Source organism: Otolemur garnettii, unplaced genomic scaffold, assembly GCF_000181295.1.
Source record: "Otolemur garnettii isolate 467f Iridium unplaced genomic scaffold, OtoGar3 scaffold00026, whole genome shotgun sequence".
In the NCBI taxonomy this organism is placed as follows: Eukaryota; Metazoa; Chordata; class Mammalia; order Primates; family Galagidae; genus Otolemur; species Otolemur garnettii.
This window is the reverse complement of record NW_003852421.1, coordinates 20,251,268-20,270,591: the sequence shown is the minus strand read 5'-3', so window position 1 is coordinate 20,270,591 and position 19,324 is coordinate 20,251,268. Positions and strand designations below refer to the sequence as shown.

General features: G+C 40.4%; 2 protein-coding genes across 3 annotated transcripts in view; one reads left to right on the top strand and one right to left on the bottom strand.

Annotated features, from left to right (window-relative positions):
- The window catches only part of CUNH6orf62 (chromosome unknown C6orf62 homolog), a 16,879-nt gene extending 14,647 nt beyond the window's left edge, over positions 1 to 2,232 (top strand). For both annotated transcript variants that reach the window (XM_012804233.1, XM_003788340.2), the window contains exon 5: positions 857 to 2,232. In XM_012804233.1, the coding sequence (XP_012659687.1) occupies positions 857 to 982 (126 nt within the window). In that variant the 3' untranslated portion in view covers positions 983 to 2,232. The remainder of the gene's footprint in view (positions 1 to 856) is intronic.
- A 4,025-nt stretch (positions 2,233 to 6,257) lies between these two features.
- ACOT13 (acyl-CoA thioesterase 13) overlaps positions 6,258 to 19,324 on the bottom strand; it is a 21,020-nt gene continuing 7,953 nt past the window's right edge. The window contains exons 2-3 of the mRNA XM_012804261.2: positions 11,835 to 12,019; positions 6,258 to 6,502 (exon numbers count right to left, since the gene is read on the bottom strand). Of these exons, the coding sequence (XP_012659715.1) occupies positions 6,346 to 6,502; positions 11,835 to 12,019 (342 nt within the window). The 3' untranslated portion in view covers positions 6,258 to 6,345. The remainder of the gene's footprint in view (positions 6,503 to 11,834; positions 12,020 to 19,324) is intronic.

Here is a 19,324-nt window from a genome sequence, read left to right as displayed (position 1 = left end):
GGGGGGACAGAGACTTACTTTGTTGCTTTTGGTAGAGTGCTGTGGTGTCATAGCTCACAGCAACTTCAAACTCTTGGGTTCATGTAATTCTCTTGCCTCAGCATTCCAAGTAGCTGGGACTATAGGCACCCACCTGGCTTGCCCACCCAGCTACTTTTATACACCAGGTCTCCCTCTGGCTCAGACTGGTCTTAAACCTGTTAGCGCAAGCAATCTACCCACCTTGGCCTCCCAGAGTGCTAGGATTACAGGCTGAGCCACTGCACCTGGCCCTCTTTGTTTTTTTTTTTGTTTTTTTTTTTTTGGTACAGAGTCTCACTCTGTCACCCTGGGTAGAGTGCTGACATCATAGTTCACAGCAACCTCAAACTTTTGGGCTCAAGCGATTCTCTTGCCTCAACCTTTGTAGTAGCTGGACTATAAGCATGCACCACCACACCTGGCTGGTTTTTCTATTTTAATAGAGACAGGTCTCACTTTTGCTCAGGCTGGTCTCGAACTCCTGAACTCAAACAGTTCACCCACCTGTGGCCTCCCAGAGTGCTAGGATTATAGGCATGAGCCACCCACCGTGCCCAACCTACCACATAATGCTTTGTCTTCTAAATGTGACTTCAAGCTTCTGCTGAAATCTGTGTTCTTTGTTTACAATTGTTTTTACTCTCTTTTTCCAGTGTCTTGTATAGCAAGATTCTAACTAGACATGGGTAGGGACCATGGCTGTAATTTATCTCTTACTCTGTATGTTTGTTAACTGTGCTTATAGGTGCTTAGTGAATAGTGGGAAAGATTGACTTCATATGAATTTATGTTAAATTCTTGTTTATTAAGAATATTAAAAATTTTTCCCTTCCAGACTCCAAAAAACAAAGCTACAATCTTCAAGTTATGCAGCATCTGCCTCTACCTGCCACAGGAACAGCTCACCCACTGGGCAGTTGGCACCATAGAGGATCACCTCCGTCCTTATATGCCAGAATAGAGTGCTGACCAGCAAAATGGAGAAGATCAAAGAGTGCAGCAGCAATTTTTTTCTTATTTTTCTTACCACTTTATTCTTTCAGAGTTTTAAAAAAATGGACTCATGCACAGAACACTATGCATTTTGAAACTTGTTCATCTTGGATTTATTTTTTTTAATCATTTGTATCTCAGAACTTAAAAAAAAATTAGATGTCTTCTGCACGGACTGTGTGAAAGAAGATGCTTTGCATTCTTGCTGCACTGCATCAGCATCTTACTAAAAATGTGAAATGAAAGGACTATTGTACACTGACATGCTTAAATGTATTTGAAAGCACAAGGTGATACTCATTTTTGATGGTCTTCCCATTTATGCTGGTTTTTTTGCCTCTTTGACATCTGTCATCAGTATTTAGAGGGTGAGAAGGGAATGTAACAGGTATAAGTAACATTTTGAAAAACTTCATAGCTTTGCTATAATCACCGTTGTTCCACAGCACTGTCAGATTCATTCTAATAACCAGAAGTGGTTGTTTTAACAAAAAAGGAAAATACAACCATGGGAAAGAAATCTTAAATGAAAAAAACATCTCATTGTAGGCATTCTTGCCTCCTATTCTACTGGGCCATGTTTATTTCCTGGTACTCATAAATACATGTATTTTCTTTCCAGATCTCTTTCCCCAAGTTGCTGTTGTAAAAGAGTATTCTGCTGAGTGTGGGTGCAGTTGGGCACATTAAAGCAGATCTGGAGTCTGAAGTAGCTAAAGCAGCTATAAAACTGAGAAATACATTCATAGCTGCAGAAACCATGATAGGTAGAGGACTTTCCTTTTTGGTTTTTGTTTTGGGTTTTAAAGAGAAGAGATTTAATTATAAAAAAAATTCCAGTGAATTGTGCAGAAATAATGGTTTCTACACTATCCTAAAGAAAAACTTAGGGTTTTTGAGTAGAAAAGTTTAAAAAGTTGGAATCTTAAATTGTAAAAATAGCCATTGAGTGTCAAAGTTCTAAAAGGAGAACTCACTTTGTGCAATGAACATAAGGAAAGACTACTGTATAGATTTTTTTTTTCCTTTTAAATGAAGAAAAGCTTTGCTTAAGGGTTGCATACTTTTATTGGAGTAAATCTGAATGATCCTACTCCTTTGGAGTAAAACTAGTGCTTACCAGTTTCCAATTGTATTTAGCTTCTGGTTGGAATTTGAAAAATGAAAACCTAAATAAAATAGGTGAAAGTTCCCTGACTATTCAGGTGAATATACAAAGCTTGAAGTGGTAACTTTTTTCCCCCTGCAAGTCACTGGGAGATGTTACTGGTCACCTTAGGGGATTATTTCATAGTGCATGGCTGAAAACAGTACATTCAGAAAAAAAAAGCTGGCAATTGAGTTTGTAACTTCAAGAATAGGAATCAAGGACATTTTGTCAGCATTCAACAGCATTTCCCTTATGCCTGGCTTCAGGGAAAAGGAAAAATATTTTAATTTCAAAATGCTTTCACATGTTCTCTGATTTGTTTAAAATTAGAATCAATTTTAAATAACACTATAAATGTTTATTATGGTCAGGTACTCTCCTAAGCTTTTAACTTGATCTGACAACTCTTGAGTAGATAGGTAAAGTTACTTGCCCACATCAGTCATAAATAGTGGAGGATTTAAAACCAGGCTAGAGCCCAAGCTCTTAACCATTTTACTGTATTGAAGTACACTTCGTATGTTCATTAAATTAGGCATTTCAGCAGCCACTTAGTTTAAGTTTTTATTTTGGAATAACTTAGAAAAGTTGTCAAAGTAATACAGAAAGCTTCTGTTAAAAATGTTACCTCTACATTTTTTATCATTTTCCCACATAATTTTTTCTTTATATATTCAGGGTGTCCATAAAGTTTGTGTGCAGGCTCTTTTAAACTGCCTATGAACTTTATGGATACCCTGTGTACATACTTTGTGATTCTTTAACCCCTTAGTATTTGGTATTTGTTCCAAGCACAAGAATATTTTATATAACTAAACCTAACCAAACACGGGGATTGTAACAATAACATGTTACTGTCCTTATTCCAGTTTTGTCAGTTGTCCCAATATCTTTGGTAGTGTTTTTAGAAAAAACCCTAGTAAGTACAGGATCATTACATTTAGTTGTCATATCCTTAGTCTTTTTGGGCTTTTTTTTTTTTTTTCCTTTGAGACAGTCTCATTGTGTCGCTCTCGGTAGAGTGCGGTGGCGTCACAGCTCACAGCAACGTCAAATGCTTGGTTGGGTGCAAGCATTTCTCCTGCCTCAGCCTCCCAAGTACCTGGAACTACAGGTACCTGCCACAATACCAGGCTATTTTTGGATTACAGTTGTCATTGTTTAGCAGGCTCAGGCCTTGTATGTGGCTGGCACCGAGCCTGGCTTATTATTTTGAGATAGTCTTGTTCTGTGGCCCAGGTTAGATTATAGTGCATGGCTCACTGCAACCTCAAACTCCTGGGCTCAAGTGATCCTCCTGCCTCAGCTTCCTGCTGCTGTGCCTGGATAATTTTTCTTTTGGTAGAGTTGGGATCTTGCTCTTGTTCAAGCTGGTTTCAAACTCCAGAGTTTAAGCAGTCCTCCATGGTAGCCCTCCCAGAATGCAAGGATTACAGGCCTGAGCTACTGTGTCCAGCCCCAATTCTCTAATCTGGAGTAGTTCCTTAACCTATTTCATGACATCCACTTTTTGGAGTACAGGGCAGTTGTCCATGTAAACTGTCCCTCGTTTTGTGTGAGTTGTGTTCATGGTTAGTTCAGCCTTGTGTCCTTATCAAATTAACACCTGAAGCACACTCCCATCTGCTCTCCCCCCCCCCCCATTTTTGGCCAGGGCTGGGCTTGAACCCACCACCTCCGGCATATGGGGTCAGCGCCCTACTCTGAGCCACAGGCGCTGCCCCTCCTGCTCTTTTTTGGTGTCAATTTTGATTGCTTGCTCAAAAGCATCCTGTTTCTGTGCTAGATAAAGGACTCATTAGCAGTATATGGGAACCTGTAACTAGCCACCTTTTCTCAAAAGCTCCATTGCTGATTCAACCCCCATCTTTAACTGAAAATAGCAAAATAGTATTTTCCAAATCCATTTCTCCATATTTTCTGGTATTCATTGTAAGCCTGCCATTTGTTACCTACCTAAACACTATGGACTCAAGATGTTTTTTCTTCCCCACAGTGCATGTTGAATGCCTTTATCCTTTTTTTTTTTTTAAAAGCATTTTCTTTGAGATACCTTGTAACTTTTTTCCTCCCAGCCTCCAGCCCTGGAATTCCTTTTAGTGGGAAATACTAGATATCAAGATCTTGTGTTTCCTGTATGCTCACTGCTCTTAAGGAGTCTGCTTGCGTCCTTTCAGTTGATAGATTAGGATGTATTATAATTTAGGCAAAGGATAACCAACCTTTAACTATTGACACAAATTGAAAGCTGTTTCTTTTTTTTCTACCCGGTCTTTAGTCATGAGATGTTCACTGAAGACGCCCTGATACAAAAATCAAATGTTAAGAGTACCGTGGTCAACAGAAGTTTGAGATCTTTGACTAAATAATTTGTTAACTTGTCTTTTTAATATCATAAAGATTTGTATGATTTTATTTTAGGTACTAGAAAAGGGGCTACTAGTATGCTTTCTTCCCCCTGCCCCCCAAGAGATACCAATTCTATAAGAAGTTATCAGAAAAAAAGCATTTGGACTGTTTTCTGTATCACTAATGTGCTTTTGTTTCAAACTTTCTTGAGGACTATTTTAGGCAATATGGTTTAATCTATTTTATTTTTCACTATGGCCATGGTCATCTATTTTGAAGTTTCATAATCTTAAAAAAGGAAATAGAAGTTTGGCATGGCATTTTAGGTCTGGGAAGGACCTAAAGTTCATTAAGCACTGGCCATTGCTACAGTCTTAATGTGCCCACCTCAAATCTGTATGTTGAAATCCTAACCCCGGTATATTAGAAGGTGGGGGTCTTTAGGAGGTAATGAGATCATGATGGCATTCATGAGTGGCATTTGTGCCCTTAATAAAAGAGAACCCAGGCCATAGCAAAAGGGCACCATCTATGAACCAGGAAGCAGGCCCTCAACAGACACCAGGAAAAGCTGGACCCTTGACCTTGGACTTTCCAGCTTCTAGAACAGTGAGAACTTTCTGTTGTTTATAAGCTACACAGTCTGTAGTATTTTTTTTTTTTTTTTTAGATAGAGTCTCACTATGTTGCCCTTGGTAGAATACTGTAGCGTCACAGCTCACAGCAACCTCAAACTCTTGGACTTACGCAATCTCTGGCCTCGGCCTCCCAAGTCCTGGGACTATAGACGCCTGCCACAATACCGGCTATTTTTACAGGTGAGGTCTTGCTCTGGCTCAAGGTGGTCTGGAACCCGTGAGCTCAGGCAATCCACCCACCTCGGCCTCCCATAGTGCTAGGATTACAGGCGTGAGCCACTGTGCCTGGCCTAGTCTATGATATTTTGATAACTATTAATTTATCTTCTCCTTTAGGTCAATATGGAATGAAGTTCAATTTTAAAATATTCTCACCTCAAAATAGCTATGCTAGGTTCTTTGCTTTCCTTAAGTTTTCAAAATGCTTTGAACAAAATAATTTTTCATCCAATTATATACAGGATTAAAAAAATACCAGTCTGGGCTTGGTACCTGTGGCTCAAGTGGCTGAGGCACCCGCCACATAATACCTGAGCTGGCCGGTTCGAATTCAGCCCAGGCCTGCCAAACAACGACAGCTGCAACCAAAAAATAGTTGGGCGTTGTGGAGGGTACCTATAATCCCAGCTACTTGGGAGGCGGAGGCAGGAGAATCACTTGAGTCCAGGAGTTGGAGGTTGCTGTGAGCTGTGATGCTACCGCACTCTACCCAGGGTGACTGTTTTGAGGTTCTGTCTCCAAAAAAAAAAATCTGAAAAAGAGTGAGACCCTATTTCTCCTAAAAACAGAAATTAGCCAGGCATAGTGGTAGGTGCCTGTAGTCCCAGCTACACAGGAGGTTGAAGGAGGAGCACTGCTTGAACCCAGGAGTTTAAGGCTGTTGTGAACTAGGCTGACACCAGAGCACTCTAGCCTGAGCAACACAGTGAGACACTCTCTCTCAAAAAAAAAAAAAGCAAAGACACTTAAAATGAAATAAAATATACACCTCCAGCTTCACTCCAACCAGGTCTTTTTTTTTTTTTTCTTTTAGGTCTTTTTCTTCAGTTTTAAAATATTCTCACCTCAAAATGGCTCTGCCATTTTGCTCACAAAAATACTAGTTATTTCTGGTTTTGCTAATTTATTTTGAAAATTATATTTGTTCAAGTTAAATTTACACTTGCTATTCACTGCTGGCATTCTTCTATTCTCTCAGTTTCCCAAGTGTTTTGTGTGTCTGCCTTGAGCTATTAGCTTTCCTGTGGCCTTGTTGGTCAGATCCACAGAGGAAAATGCAAGTGTCTTTCCTTGCTTCAGAACATGTGCTGTAATCACTATTTCTTCTCCCATTTTTGCAGGTGACATGTACCTTAAAAAGAAACAAATTTAAATATAGTCAATGGCAATAAGTTTTAAAAGGGAAAGTTTTATGCATTTCATAAACAGCCTGACTGTGTAACTTATTTTACCCCTAAAAATAGTTCAAGAATATTGGTAAGCTTTCTGTATTACCAAATGTGATTGGCCGGTCCTTCCCAGTTTCTACCTTATTCACATATTTCTCTCCACATGAACATGAGAAGGGGTATTCTTGCCACTACTTTTTCCATTTAAATTTCATACTTGCTATTTATTTGAGGCTGATGAAAGATTTCCTCTAGCTTTCATTTAATCTGCTTCTTAGGTGACATATTACATGGTGTCTCTATCTTGTGAGATCAATATTTAGAAATATTCAACTCTACAATGACATAATAGAAGAATATAAAGAATATGAGGTCTTTACAATCCTGGTGATGAATTTCTATACATATTTTTGAAGACATACATTTCTTACCCACTTGTAATCATAAATTGTCTTTGATTCAATTAATTTAGAAAGACTGTTTTAAAGGGAAATAATTTTCTTACAATTAATTTTTATGTTTCTGCTTTTATTTATTGAGACAATCTGACTCTATTGCCTAGGCTCATAGCAACCTTAAACTCCTGGGTTCAAGTGATCCTTCTGCCTCAGCCTCCCTAGTAGCTGGGACTACAGGTACTTGCTACAATGCCCAACTAATTTTGTTTCTTTTTCTTTTTTTTTAAGAGACAGTTTCATTTTGTCACCCTTGGTAGAGTGCTGTGGCATTCACAGCTCACAGCAACTTCCAATTCCTGTGTTTAGGCAATTCTCTTGCCTCAGCCTCCCGAGTAGCTGAGAGTACAGGCACCTGCCAGAATGCCCGTCTATTTTTTTTTTTGCTGTTTGACTGGGCCGCATTTGAACCTTCAACCCTCAATATACAGGGCTGGCACCCTACCCACTGAGCCACAGGTGCTGCCCTTAATTTTTCTATTTTTCAGTAGAGATGTCATCTCACTCTTCCTCGGGCTGGTCTCAAACTCCTGAGCTGAGGGCGGCACCTGTGGCTCAAAGGAGTAGGGCACTGGTCCCATATGCCGGAGGTGGTGGGTTCAAACCCAGCCCTGGCCAAGAACTGCAAAAAAAAAAAAAACCCAACTCCTGAGCTCAATAGATCCTATGCCTGGCCTCCCATAGTGCTAGGAGTCCAAGCATGAGCCATTGAGCCTGGCTTGTTTTTGCTCTTTATAAAGCAAGAATTCATGCTGGTAGCAGTGACTCCCACTTATAATCCCAGCACTTTCGGAGGTTGAGGTAGGAAGATCCCTTAAGGCCAGGAAATTAAGACCAGTCTGGGCAAAATACCAATATCTTGTTTTTTTTTTTTTTTTTGAGACAGAGTCTCACTGTGTTGCCCTTGGTGCTGTGGCGTCACAGCTCACAGCAACCTCCAACTCTTGGGCTTAAGTGATTCTCTTATCTCAGCCTCCCAAGTAGCTGGGACTACAGGTGCCTGCTACAACTCTCTGCAATTTTATTTATTTTTTTTAGAGACCAAGGTCTCTTGCTCTGGCTCAGGCTGGTCTCAAACTCGTGAACTCAGGCAATCCACCTGCCTCAGCCTTGCAGAGTGCTAGGATTACAGACGTGAGCCACTTCATTCAGCCCCAATTAATGCGGCAATTAGGAAGCTTGAGAACCACTGACTTAGAGGCTGAGGCAGAAGTATTGCTTGCGCTCAGAATTTCAAGGCTGCAGTGAGATGTGATCACATGAATGCACTCCATTCTGGGTGACAGAGTGAGAGCCAAAAAAAACAAAGAGTTTTCATTGTTTATGGCTGGGAATTGTTGCTAGAAAGTAGATCAGTAGGCTCATCTTGAATTCATGTACCTCAATTTAAAGATATAAAAATCTCATGTTTAGTAGTAATTTACCTAGTTTTCATTATTTCTCCAAATTTTCTCCTATAAATCAAGAATTTTGGCAAATAGCCATTATCTTTTTTTTTTTTTTTTTTTTTTGAGACAGAGCCTCAAGCTGTCCCCCTGGGTACAGGGCTATGGCATCACAGCTCACAGCAACCTCCAACTCCTGGGCTCAAGCGAGTCTCCTGCCTCTGTCTCCCAAGTAGCTGGGACCATAGGCGCCCGCCACAATGCCTGGCAATTTTTTTTGGTTGCAGCCATCATTGGTGTTTGGCAGGTCTGGGCTGGACTCGAACCTGCCACCTTAGGTGTATGTGGCTGATGCCTTAGCCACTTGAGCCACAGGCACCAAGCTAATAGCCATTATCTTAAGGGAAATCAAGGAAAGACTTGCAACACCTTGTGCTATAGATGAGCAAACATATCTGGCAAATTGGGCAACAGACATTTTGTCAGCAGTATGTATTCTTTTTTTTGAGACAGAGTTTCAAGCTGTTGCCCTGGGTAGAGTGACATGGCGTCACAGCTCACAGCAACCTCCAACTCTTGGGCTTAAGTGATTCCCTTGCCTCAGCCTCCCAAGTAGCTGGGACTATAGACACCCACTGCAACGCCTGGCTATTTTTTTGTTGCGGTTGCCATTGTTTAGCAGGCCTGGGGCCGGGGGTCGAACCCTCCAGCCTCAGTGTATGTGGCTGGCGCCCTACCCACTGAGCCACAGGCGCTGCCCAGCAGTATGTATTCTTATCCTAGAAATTCTTCTTTTATTGTTTTGAAACCCAGATTTATTTTTATTTCTTTATTTTTTTGAGCCTGAGCCTCCCTATGTCACCCTTGGTAGAGTGCCATAGCATCACAGCTCACAGTGACCCTCAAACTCTTGGGCTTAAGTGATTCTCTTGCCTCAGCCTCCTAAGTAGCTGGGACTATAGGTGCCCAACACAATGCCCGGCTATTTTTTTGTTGCAGTTGTGATTGTTGTTTAGCAGCCGCATTATATGTGGCTGGTACCCTAGCCACTGAGCTATAGGCACCGAGCCCCCAGATTTATTTTTTTCTGATGTCATGGTTTAACAAGCTTCCTCTCTTTGTGCAATATAGAACTTCATATGCAAGGGTAAATTTGGTACCATGTCATATAGTACTATGAGTGAACAGTGAGATGTTCATTAACTGAAATTGACTGAAGTGTTATTCACTTTTGAAATATGTATAATCTTTGAGACTATGTCGTGATTTCTGTTCAATCAATTTTTTAAGCTCAGGCAGCTCTTGATAGTGGCTAATACTTTTGGCAACATTTTGAAAGGCGAAAACTATGCTCTTGAATTATTAAAAATTCCTGGCTGGGTGCAGTGGCTCACGCCTCTGATCCTAGCACTCTGAGAGGCGCTAGGTGGGTGGATTGCCTGAGCTAATGAGTTTGAGACCAGTCTAAGCCAGAGTGAGATCTCGTCTGTAAAAACAGCTGGGCTTTGTAGTGGGTACCTGTAGTCCCAGCAAGTAGGAAGGGAGAAGCAAAAGGATTGCTTGAGCCCAAGAGTCTGAGGTTGCTGTGAGCTATGACTCCGTTGCACTCTACCAGGGGTGACAAAGTGAGATTCTATCTCAAAAAAAAAAAAAAAAAAATTCCTTAGGGTTGTGAAAGCAGCAGTATCTAGAAGCCCATGAAATGTGTTGCTAGGTTTAAAGATCTCTCCACCTAAGGCCTCTCAGAGTGCTGGGATTAGAGTGAGCTCAGGCAATCCACCCATCCAGAGTGTTAGGATTACAGGTGTGAGCCATGGCTCCCGATGATCTTGCTGTTCTTTTTTTTTTCAGTCTCACTTTGTTGCCCTCAGTAGAGTGCTGTGGCGTCACAGCTCACAGCAACCTCCAGCTCTTGGGCTTGGGCAATTCTCTTCTCTTAGCCTCCTGAGTAGCTAGGACTACAGGTGCCCACCACAACACCTAGCTATTTTTTGTTGCAGTTTGGCTGGGGCTGGGTTTGAACCTGCCACCCTGGTATATGGGGCTGCCACCCTACTCACCGAGCCACAGGCATTGCTCAATCTCTCTCTTCTTAAGGAAAAGCAGAATCAACTAGTTTTACCCCTCATCACCAGGAATAAAATAAGGACTACTGAATACTCCCCCTAGAAACATAAACAGAGCCTTTCTTTTTCTTTTCTGAACATCTTAGTTTCAAAAGCATTTCTTTGATATTCTCCTGTGATTTGCTTATTGCACCCTCAATTTAAGTTATTCCCATAGTAATGAGGGACTGAATGTTATAAGTTAACCTAATAAAGGTTATAAGTTAACCTAATAAAAGATTTAGATTGCTTAAAAACCCACATAACAATGGCTCTCCCACCCTAACCCCTGCCTGTCCTCTCAACAATACATTTTTCTGTTGCTTAGATGGAAAAAGCAATCGACTTGAAACTAAATCCCTTCACCTTACTCTTTACTAAATGAGACTGGCAACAGTACAGTTTATGTTGAAACTGAATTTTTTACTTTTTGCAAACTTTTTTAAGTTTGGTCTCTGTAAAGATTTTCACAATAGTGAGTGAGAGCCTGACACTGTGGCATTGCTTCCTGATCATATGTTTTAAACTTATAGAGCATGCCTGTGCAGTTGAAGGAAGAAATCCAGGATCCTATCCTATTCTGTGTTCCCCTTGTTAGAACAAGATTACAATGTGTATGAATAACATTTCAGTCAATTTCAGTACTCCCAACTTTGCTTTGGATTTTATTCACCCTTTAAATGTGCTTCATACAACACTTGTAAGACATTTGTCTGGTACTTTTAAGGACTGGTACCTTTTAAGGACTGTAAGAAACATAAATCATGAGTTTGTGATCATCCCCCTTTATTAATGTGTGTGTCTGTGTGTATAAAAGCTGAATGTTTGGGGCCTGGCGTCTATAGCTCAGTGATTAGGGTGCCAGCCACATACACTGAGGCTGGTGGGTTCGAGCGTGGCCTGGCCTGGCCTGCTAAACAACAGTGACAATGGCAACCAAAAAATAGCCAGGCGTTGTGGCTGGCGCCTGTAGTCCCATGTACTTGGGAGGCTGAGGCAAGAGAATCACTTGAGCCCAAGAATTTGAGATTGCTGTGAGCTGTGATGCCACTGCACTCTACTGAGGGCGACATAGTAAGACTCTTTCTCAAAAAAAAAAAAAGAAAAAAAAAGCTGAATGTTTGGGATCATTCCTTCTCTACTATTTATATGTACAGGCCTTGGGAATTAATGCTCTAGTTCTAGATTTTAAGGTCATGGAATGTTTTAGGGTAAATCATCTATGGCTGCACTATGGAGATAAGCAGCTAATCAAATCCGTACTTCATTAATATAAATGTTTTTAGTCTCAGTTGTTTGGTAAGTTATTACATTTAAAAAAGTCATTTGGGGCACAGTCTGGATACATACGTTATGTTCATATCAACACTGACTCCGGGTGCGCCCCTTTCTGTGCATAGAAGGGCCATTGTTGATATGTTGTCTACTAAAGTAGCTGTCAAACCGCCGTGGAGAGTGCCCATTTTATTAGTGTGCTCCTCTTCTACTTTCATTTCACAAACCACTTTCCCCGGAACAGCAGAGATTACAGTCACCTAAATGTAAAACAAAGAATTTTGTACATTCATTCTGTGGTAATAGAAAAGCGAAAAAGTTGATCCAGAAATTAAAGATAGTTGCCAATACTGCTATGACAGAAATTGTTATGAAAATTATTTTGAAAGAGAAAAGTGTTTAAGAAAAAAACATTAGTATTTTTTGCTATCTCAATTCCTCCACAGAAATCAAATATTCAACTGAGCCTTTCAACCTTATGGATAATGTCTTAATGTTTTCCTTGGAAATTTTGTTCCAACAAAGCCACCTGGTTTCTGTCATCTGTTAACCTGTTGAAACCAGGTAGTTTTTTATTTTATTTTTTTTAGAGACAGAGTCTCACTTTGTCACCCTCAGTAGAGTGTTATGGTGTCACAGCTCACAGCAACCTCCAGCTCTTGGGCTTAGGTGATTCTCTTACCTCCGCCTCCTGAGTAGCTGGGACTACAGGAACCAGGCAGTTTTATTTGTGTGTTTTCATAGTTTTTGAAAAAGCAGAGTAATTTTTAAATGATGTAGTAATAAACAGGTCAAAACAATTTAAAGACTGGAAGAAATATAGTAATTAATGAGTTACCAGAATTAATTAAGCTTATACCACATATCCATTTTAATATAAAATTATGTTTGACAATAAAATTCTATGACATTAAATTGCTTTTGAGGTTTTGTCCCATTTATAGTTAAGTATCATAACAAAAAGTATTTCATTGCTTGGTGCCTGTAGCTCAACAGCTAGGGTGCCAGCCATATATACCGGGGCTGGTGGTTTCGAACACAGGCTGGGCCTGCCAAACAGCGATGACAACTACAACAAAAAAATAGCTGGGTGTTGTGGTAGGCACCTAAAGTCCCAGCTACTTGGGAGGCTGAGGCAAGAGAATCACTTAAGCCCAAGAATTTGAGGTTTCTGTGAGCTGCGATGCCATAGCACTCTACTGAGGGTGACATACTGAGACTCTGTCTTAAAAAAAAAAAAGTATTTCATGAGAGACAAATTTGTGGAAAAATGAATTTAAAATTTTTAAATTTTATATTAAACATTTTTTAAAAGGAGGCCAGGCATGGTGGCTCACATCTGTAATCCTAGCACTCTGGGAGGCTGAGGCAGGTAGATCGCTGGAGCTCACAAGTTTGAGACCATCCTGAGCAAGAGCAAGACCCAGTCAGTACTAAAAATAGAAAATTTTGCCAGGCATAGTAGTGGGCGCCTATATGCCCGCTGCCTCGGGAGGCTGAGGCAAGAGGATTGCTCAAGCCCAAGAGTTTGGAGTTGCTGTGAGCCATGATGCCACATCACTCTACCCAGGGCGGCAGTGAGACTGCCTCAAAAAACAAACAAAGCCCCCAAAGACCAAAAAAAATTTTTTTAAAAAGGAAACCTATAGGAAAATAGAGATGTCAATTTTTTATACCTTTCTATTTAAGTTACTAGGAAAACCCATCATCATATATTTAGAAATCAGAACTAAGTTGTGAATGGAATTTACTACATCAAATAACAGTAATTTTCACTATTAGAGATGTATTCAGGCAAAATATGGGTGAATATTTGCTATATCTATTGCATTTGGGGGTGAGGGACTATCTTAAGTGCTACTTAGATTGTAGATAACTATCAGTAACTACCTAGAGCACTTTAATAAGCCGGGCACTGTGTGCCAAACACTTTACATACGCTATACAGAGCGTGCCAAAAAAAAGTATACACATTTTAAGAAAGAAAAAAGTGTATTAAATTTATAATATTCAAGTCCAACTGACTTTTACAATTATGAAATGTGCTCAGTGTGACCTGTATCCATCTTTTGTTATCACTGCATATTGAGTATTACTATTTTAATACATTTTTTTCTTTTCTTAAAATGTGTATTTTTTTTTTTTTTGGCATCCTCTGTATATTAAAGAAGGGATAACTTCCATTGTTCAAAGAATATAAATTCAGAGTGGCTACTTTCAAGGTCACCTGAGATTTGACAGAAGTGTGATTTAAATCTAGATCTGTCTACTGTCTCCCTAATCACTAATTATAAAATCCAGATATGTAATGGCCTTTACGGCTCCCACCAGGAAGACATTTGGGAATTTCATGAACTATCACTTCACTGGTTTTACTGTTGTTTATCCTATAGAAGTTCCTGAAGGAAAACAAACAGAATCACACAATATAAACCATCCCAAACAATATTATGTCATGTTTTATGCAACAGGTTAATCAATGTAAAAAATAAATGTCAAAATAAGTCTGTTTATAGCAATAAATGATCTGGCCACAAGATGTCCTCACAAACTAATAATACATACCAAGCAGAAAGAAGGAATAAACTCGTTTACCAGTCTTTATATCAGATATTGGCAATGTAAAAATGAATGAAACTTAATCCCTGCTCTTAGAGGGTTTAGTCTAAAGTGAGAAACAGGTACATAAACTACACTGGAGGAAATTATTGCAGAAACAAAAAATGCAAGTGTCTTGATGTAAAGATATCTAATTTTTAGAAGTACCATATATGTTTTCAGGAAAGAGACATTAGGAAAGCTTCCTAGAGAATGACATTTGAGTCTGAAGAATAGGCAGGTGTTAAGCAGGTGTTAGCCAGGTAAAAATGGGGGGGACAGTTAAAGAAGTAGAATCAAATATGAAAGCCTTAAAGACACTAAAGGTACTTTAGGCTTAGCGTCTGTGGCTCAAGCGGGTAAGGCGCCAGCCACATACACCTGAGCTGGTGGATTTGTATCCAGCCAAGCCCACCAAACAACGACGGCTGCAACCAAAAAAATAGCCAGGCGTTGTGGCGGAGACCTGTAGTCCCAGCTATCTGGGAGACGGAGGCAGGAGACTCGCTTGAGCCCAGGAGTTAGAGATTGCGTTGAGCTGTGATGCCACAGCACTCTACCCAGGGCGACAGCTTGAGGCTCTGTCTCCAAAATTAAATAAATAAATAAATAAAGGTTCTTTGGCGTAGAGTTTAGTTCTTCAAATTCCATTTGGTTATTGTTGGCTAGGATGACAAAAGATAAGATAAATGTCAGTGGTTAGATTTTCTAGTGCAGAGTATGGTTTTTCTTTTCTTTCTTTCCTTTTTTTTTTTTTAAGACAGAGTCTCATTTTGTTACCTGTGGTAGAGTGCCATGGCATTATTGTTCATAGGAACCTCAAACTCTTGGGCTCAAGTGATTCTCTTGCCTCAGCCTCCTGAGTAGCTGGGAGTACAGCGCCCAAAATGCCTGGCTGTTTTTCGAGATAAGGTCTCGCTCTGGCTTATTCTGGCCTTGAACGTTTGAGCTCAAGCAATCCACCCACTTTGGCCTCCCAGAGTGCTAGGATTATTGATGTGAGCCACCGAGCCCAGCCTCCCTTTTTTTTCTTTCTTTTTGAGACATAGTCTTGCTCTGTCTCCTAGGCTACAGTGCAGTGGTGCCATTGTAGCTCACTGTAACTTCAAACTTGTGGGTTCAAGTGATCCTCCCGCCTCAGACTCTTGAGTAGCTGGGACTACAGGCATGTATCAGCATGCCTGGCTAATTTTTCTATTTTTTGTAGAGATGAGTTCTTGCTATGTGGGCTTAGGCTGGTCTCAAACTCCTGGCCTCAAGCAATCCTCCCACCTCAACCTCCCAAAGTGCTAGGATTATAGGCATAAGTTACCATGCCTGGCCCAGAATACTGTTTTTAATTTTCTTTCTTTTTTTTTTTTGAGACAGAATCTCACTGTCACCCTTGGTAGAGTGTTGTCGCATCACAGCTCACAACAATCTCAAACTCTTGGGCTCAAGTGATTCTCTTGCCTCAGATCCCAAGTAGCTGGGACTACAGGCACCTGCCACAACACCAGGCTATTTTTGTTGTTGTTCTTGTTGTTTTTTTGGCCGGGGCTAGGTTTGAACCCACCACCTCCGGCATATGGAGCCAGTGCCCTACTCCTTTGAGCCATAGCTGCCCTTGTTGTTGTTGTTGTTGCAGTTGTCATTGTTGTTTTAGCTGGCCCGGGCTGGGTTTGAACCTGCTAGCCTCGGTGTTATGTGGCTGGCACCCTACCTACTGAGCTATGGGTGCTGCCAACCTCAAACTCTTGACTTAACCTCTCTAGTAGCTAAGGCTACAGGCACCTCCCCAGAAAAAACAGCTGGCTAATTTTTTCTATTTTTACTACAGATAGCGTCTCACTCTTGCTCAGGCTGGTCTCAAACTCCTGAGCTCAAATGATGAGCCACCCACCTTGGCCTCCTAGAGTGCTAGACTGTACCTGGCCCTTTTTTATGTTTAGATACACAAATGCACCAGTATGTTACAACTGCCTACAGTATTTGGTATAGTAACATGCAGTACAGGTTTATAATGTAGGAGCAATAGGCTATACCATACAGCTTAAGTGTGTAGTAGGCTATAACATCTAGGTTTATGTAAAAAATTCTGTCATGTTTGCACAATGATGAAACTGCCTAACAATGAATTTCTCAGGATGTATTCCTGTTGTTAAGTGACAACATGACTTTAACATCTCACAGCTTTGTTGCGGGTTAAAAGAAACAGTATAGGGAAAATAAAGTATTACTGTATGGTCTGACTCAGAGTACTCAATAAATGCCAGTTATCACCAAAAGTACCAGAACTGGGAAAATGAAACTTGCCCACTTGCTTTTCTTCTTGCAATCAGCACTTTCACTCTGCTTAGTTTAAAAGGCTTGAACAAACTTTGAAAATCCAAATGCTTTTCTAAAGGCAATTACAATCTTACCAGATCAGTTCTACTATGTGGTTAACTTCCTTTCTGAGCATACCCCCATGGACCCAATTGTAAAAGCATCAGCTACCAGATCAACAGCAAAGAAAGTCCTCATAAAGTATTCAAGGTGTATACAGCACAAGGCAACTCCATGAGGAGAGACAAATCTAGTGACTCAGTCATGACAAACTTAAGATAGCTAAAAGGTCTTGGGGAAAATAGCACAACAGGTAAAATTACAAAAACAGTGGAGTCATCATTCCTTTTTTTCCTCATATTTTCCAATCCATTAGTAAACCCTACCAGCTTTATCTTCAAATATATCCAGAATCCCAATCAATTCCCTATCCCCTACATACCTACTCGTTAATTCCATGCTGGTCCAAGCCACCATCATTTCTCTCCTGAGTCATTGCTATCCAATGTATCTCCCTACTTCTGCCCTCCCTTGTCCCACGATATATATCTAGTATCAACAAGAATGCTCCTTTTATCCAGATAAACTCATCATAAATTTAGATACCTTCATATCCCAACCTGCAATGAATTTATTTAGACGTGACTCCACTTTTACAAAAACTGCTGTGCAAGTCACGTTATGTCACTCTGCTTAAAACTCTCTCTTCTTGGGATTCTCCCTCAGGACTGCAAAGCACAGTATGGAAAGTCTCAGGGCCTTTACATACAAATGCTGTTCCCCTTTCAGTATTCACAACTTGCTCTGGTCTTTATTGAAAAGTCACCATTTCAGTGACATCTTTCCAGATGACATTTAAAATTGAACTGAAGCTGGGTGCGGTGGCTCATGCCTGTAATCTTAGTACTCTAAGAGGCTGAGGTGGGTGGATCACTTGAGCTCAGGAGTTCCAAACCAGCCTGAGCAAAAGCAAGACCCCATTTCTAAAAATAGCAGGGTGTGGCAGACACCTGTAGTCCCAGAAACTTGGGAGGCTGAGGCTCTGCTTGAGCCCAAGAGTTTGAGGTTGCTGTCAGCGATGTTGCCACAGTACTTTACTGAGGGTGACAAAATGAAACACTGACTCAAAAATAAATAAATAAATAAATAATTTGAACCCCCCAACAGGAACTCCACAGACAGGCACATTTTAGGGGGGAAATATCTAAGTTTTCCAGCACCAATACTCTCTATCTTCCATCTCTGCTTTCCTCTCTTTAGTAACACTTACCATCATTTAACATTACTATACATTTTGTCTACTTATTTTGTATAGTGTTTGCTTCGTTCCACTGAGATACAACTTCCATGAGTGCAGGGACATTTTTTGGTCAGTTTTGTTCACTGGTCTATCTTCAGTGCCTAGAATGTTGCCTAGCACACAGTAGGCCCTCAAATATTTGCTCAATAGTTTCAAACATGAAGGTCCTCCCAGATCATTCCATAACAAAATTCCCAACATTCAATGTCTTTACTTGCAACTTAGTGAACAAATTATAGGATCATCTTTTATTTAAAAGGCATTTTGCTTGGCGCTTTCCACTAGATACTGCAGTTCCCTTTCACAGATGCTTATTAAAGCATCTATTGATACTATGGACTTGCTCCATGTGTTCTCACTGGGGAGAGGGAAGACAGACAAATCAACAGGTATTTTCAGTAATATATAGTAAATTCCATGACAAAAGTTAGTTAAGGTATAGAAGTGGACCAGAGGAAGACATTTAGGGTTGCTAGGTAAGGCTACTCAGGGACAGCAAGTGTCATCTGAAAGGGACTTTGAAGGGTGAACAGTAAACAACTGGGGCAAGGGTAGAGGATCCAAAGACAAGCAAGATGTTGCCCTACTTCTCAGGAGCATACAAAACACTAGAAGCTGTAACAGAAGTCCTAAAATAACAAAAGTTAGAAAATACATGGCACAGAAGGCAAAACAAAGCCCTAGGGAAGAGTAAAGAGGAATGTATTGTTTTGTTTTTTTTTTTTTGAGACAGTCTTATTATGTCACCCTCAGTAGAGTACTGTGGTGTCACAGCTCACAGCAACCTCCAACTCTTGAGCTTAAGCGATTCTCTTGCCTCAGCCTCCCAAGTAGCTGGAATTACAGGGACCCACCACAAGACCCAGCTAAGCAAAGAGTAATTTAATTAAACACTCCTTGAAGATCTAACCAGCTAAAGTAACACTCTACTCTTGTTCACTGGAATAGTGGTGGTAGTAAGGGCTATGTGCTATGAATCACTATTTCTTCTCAAAGGCTGGTGATAGATTTTAGTCAGTCATTCTGGAATGCTATAAAGGTGGGTGCTCTGAAGGTCTCTAACACATCAGTCACGCTGGCAAGATTTCTCTCATATGCACATTCTCTTCTGCCTTGACCCTGAAAAAGAGGAGCTGAAAGGAAAGAGGCCTTCCATATGCTTTCTTCTACAGACTGAGGATCTAAGCAATACCAAGTCACACTTCCAGTTCTCTTCTCAAAGGACAAAGCACAAAACTGTGTATAATTTTTGCAACGTAACTACAGTTTGGAATCTATGGGGTGTCCCAAAGGTCACCCATAAAGTTGCCATATATAGGGAAATTGGAATATGGTAGCTAAACATTTTTTTTTTTTTTTT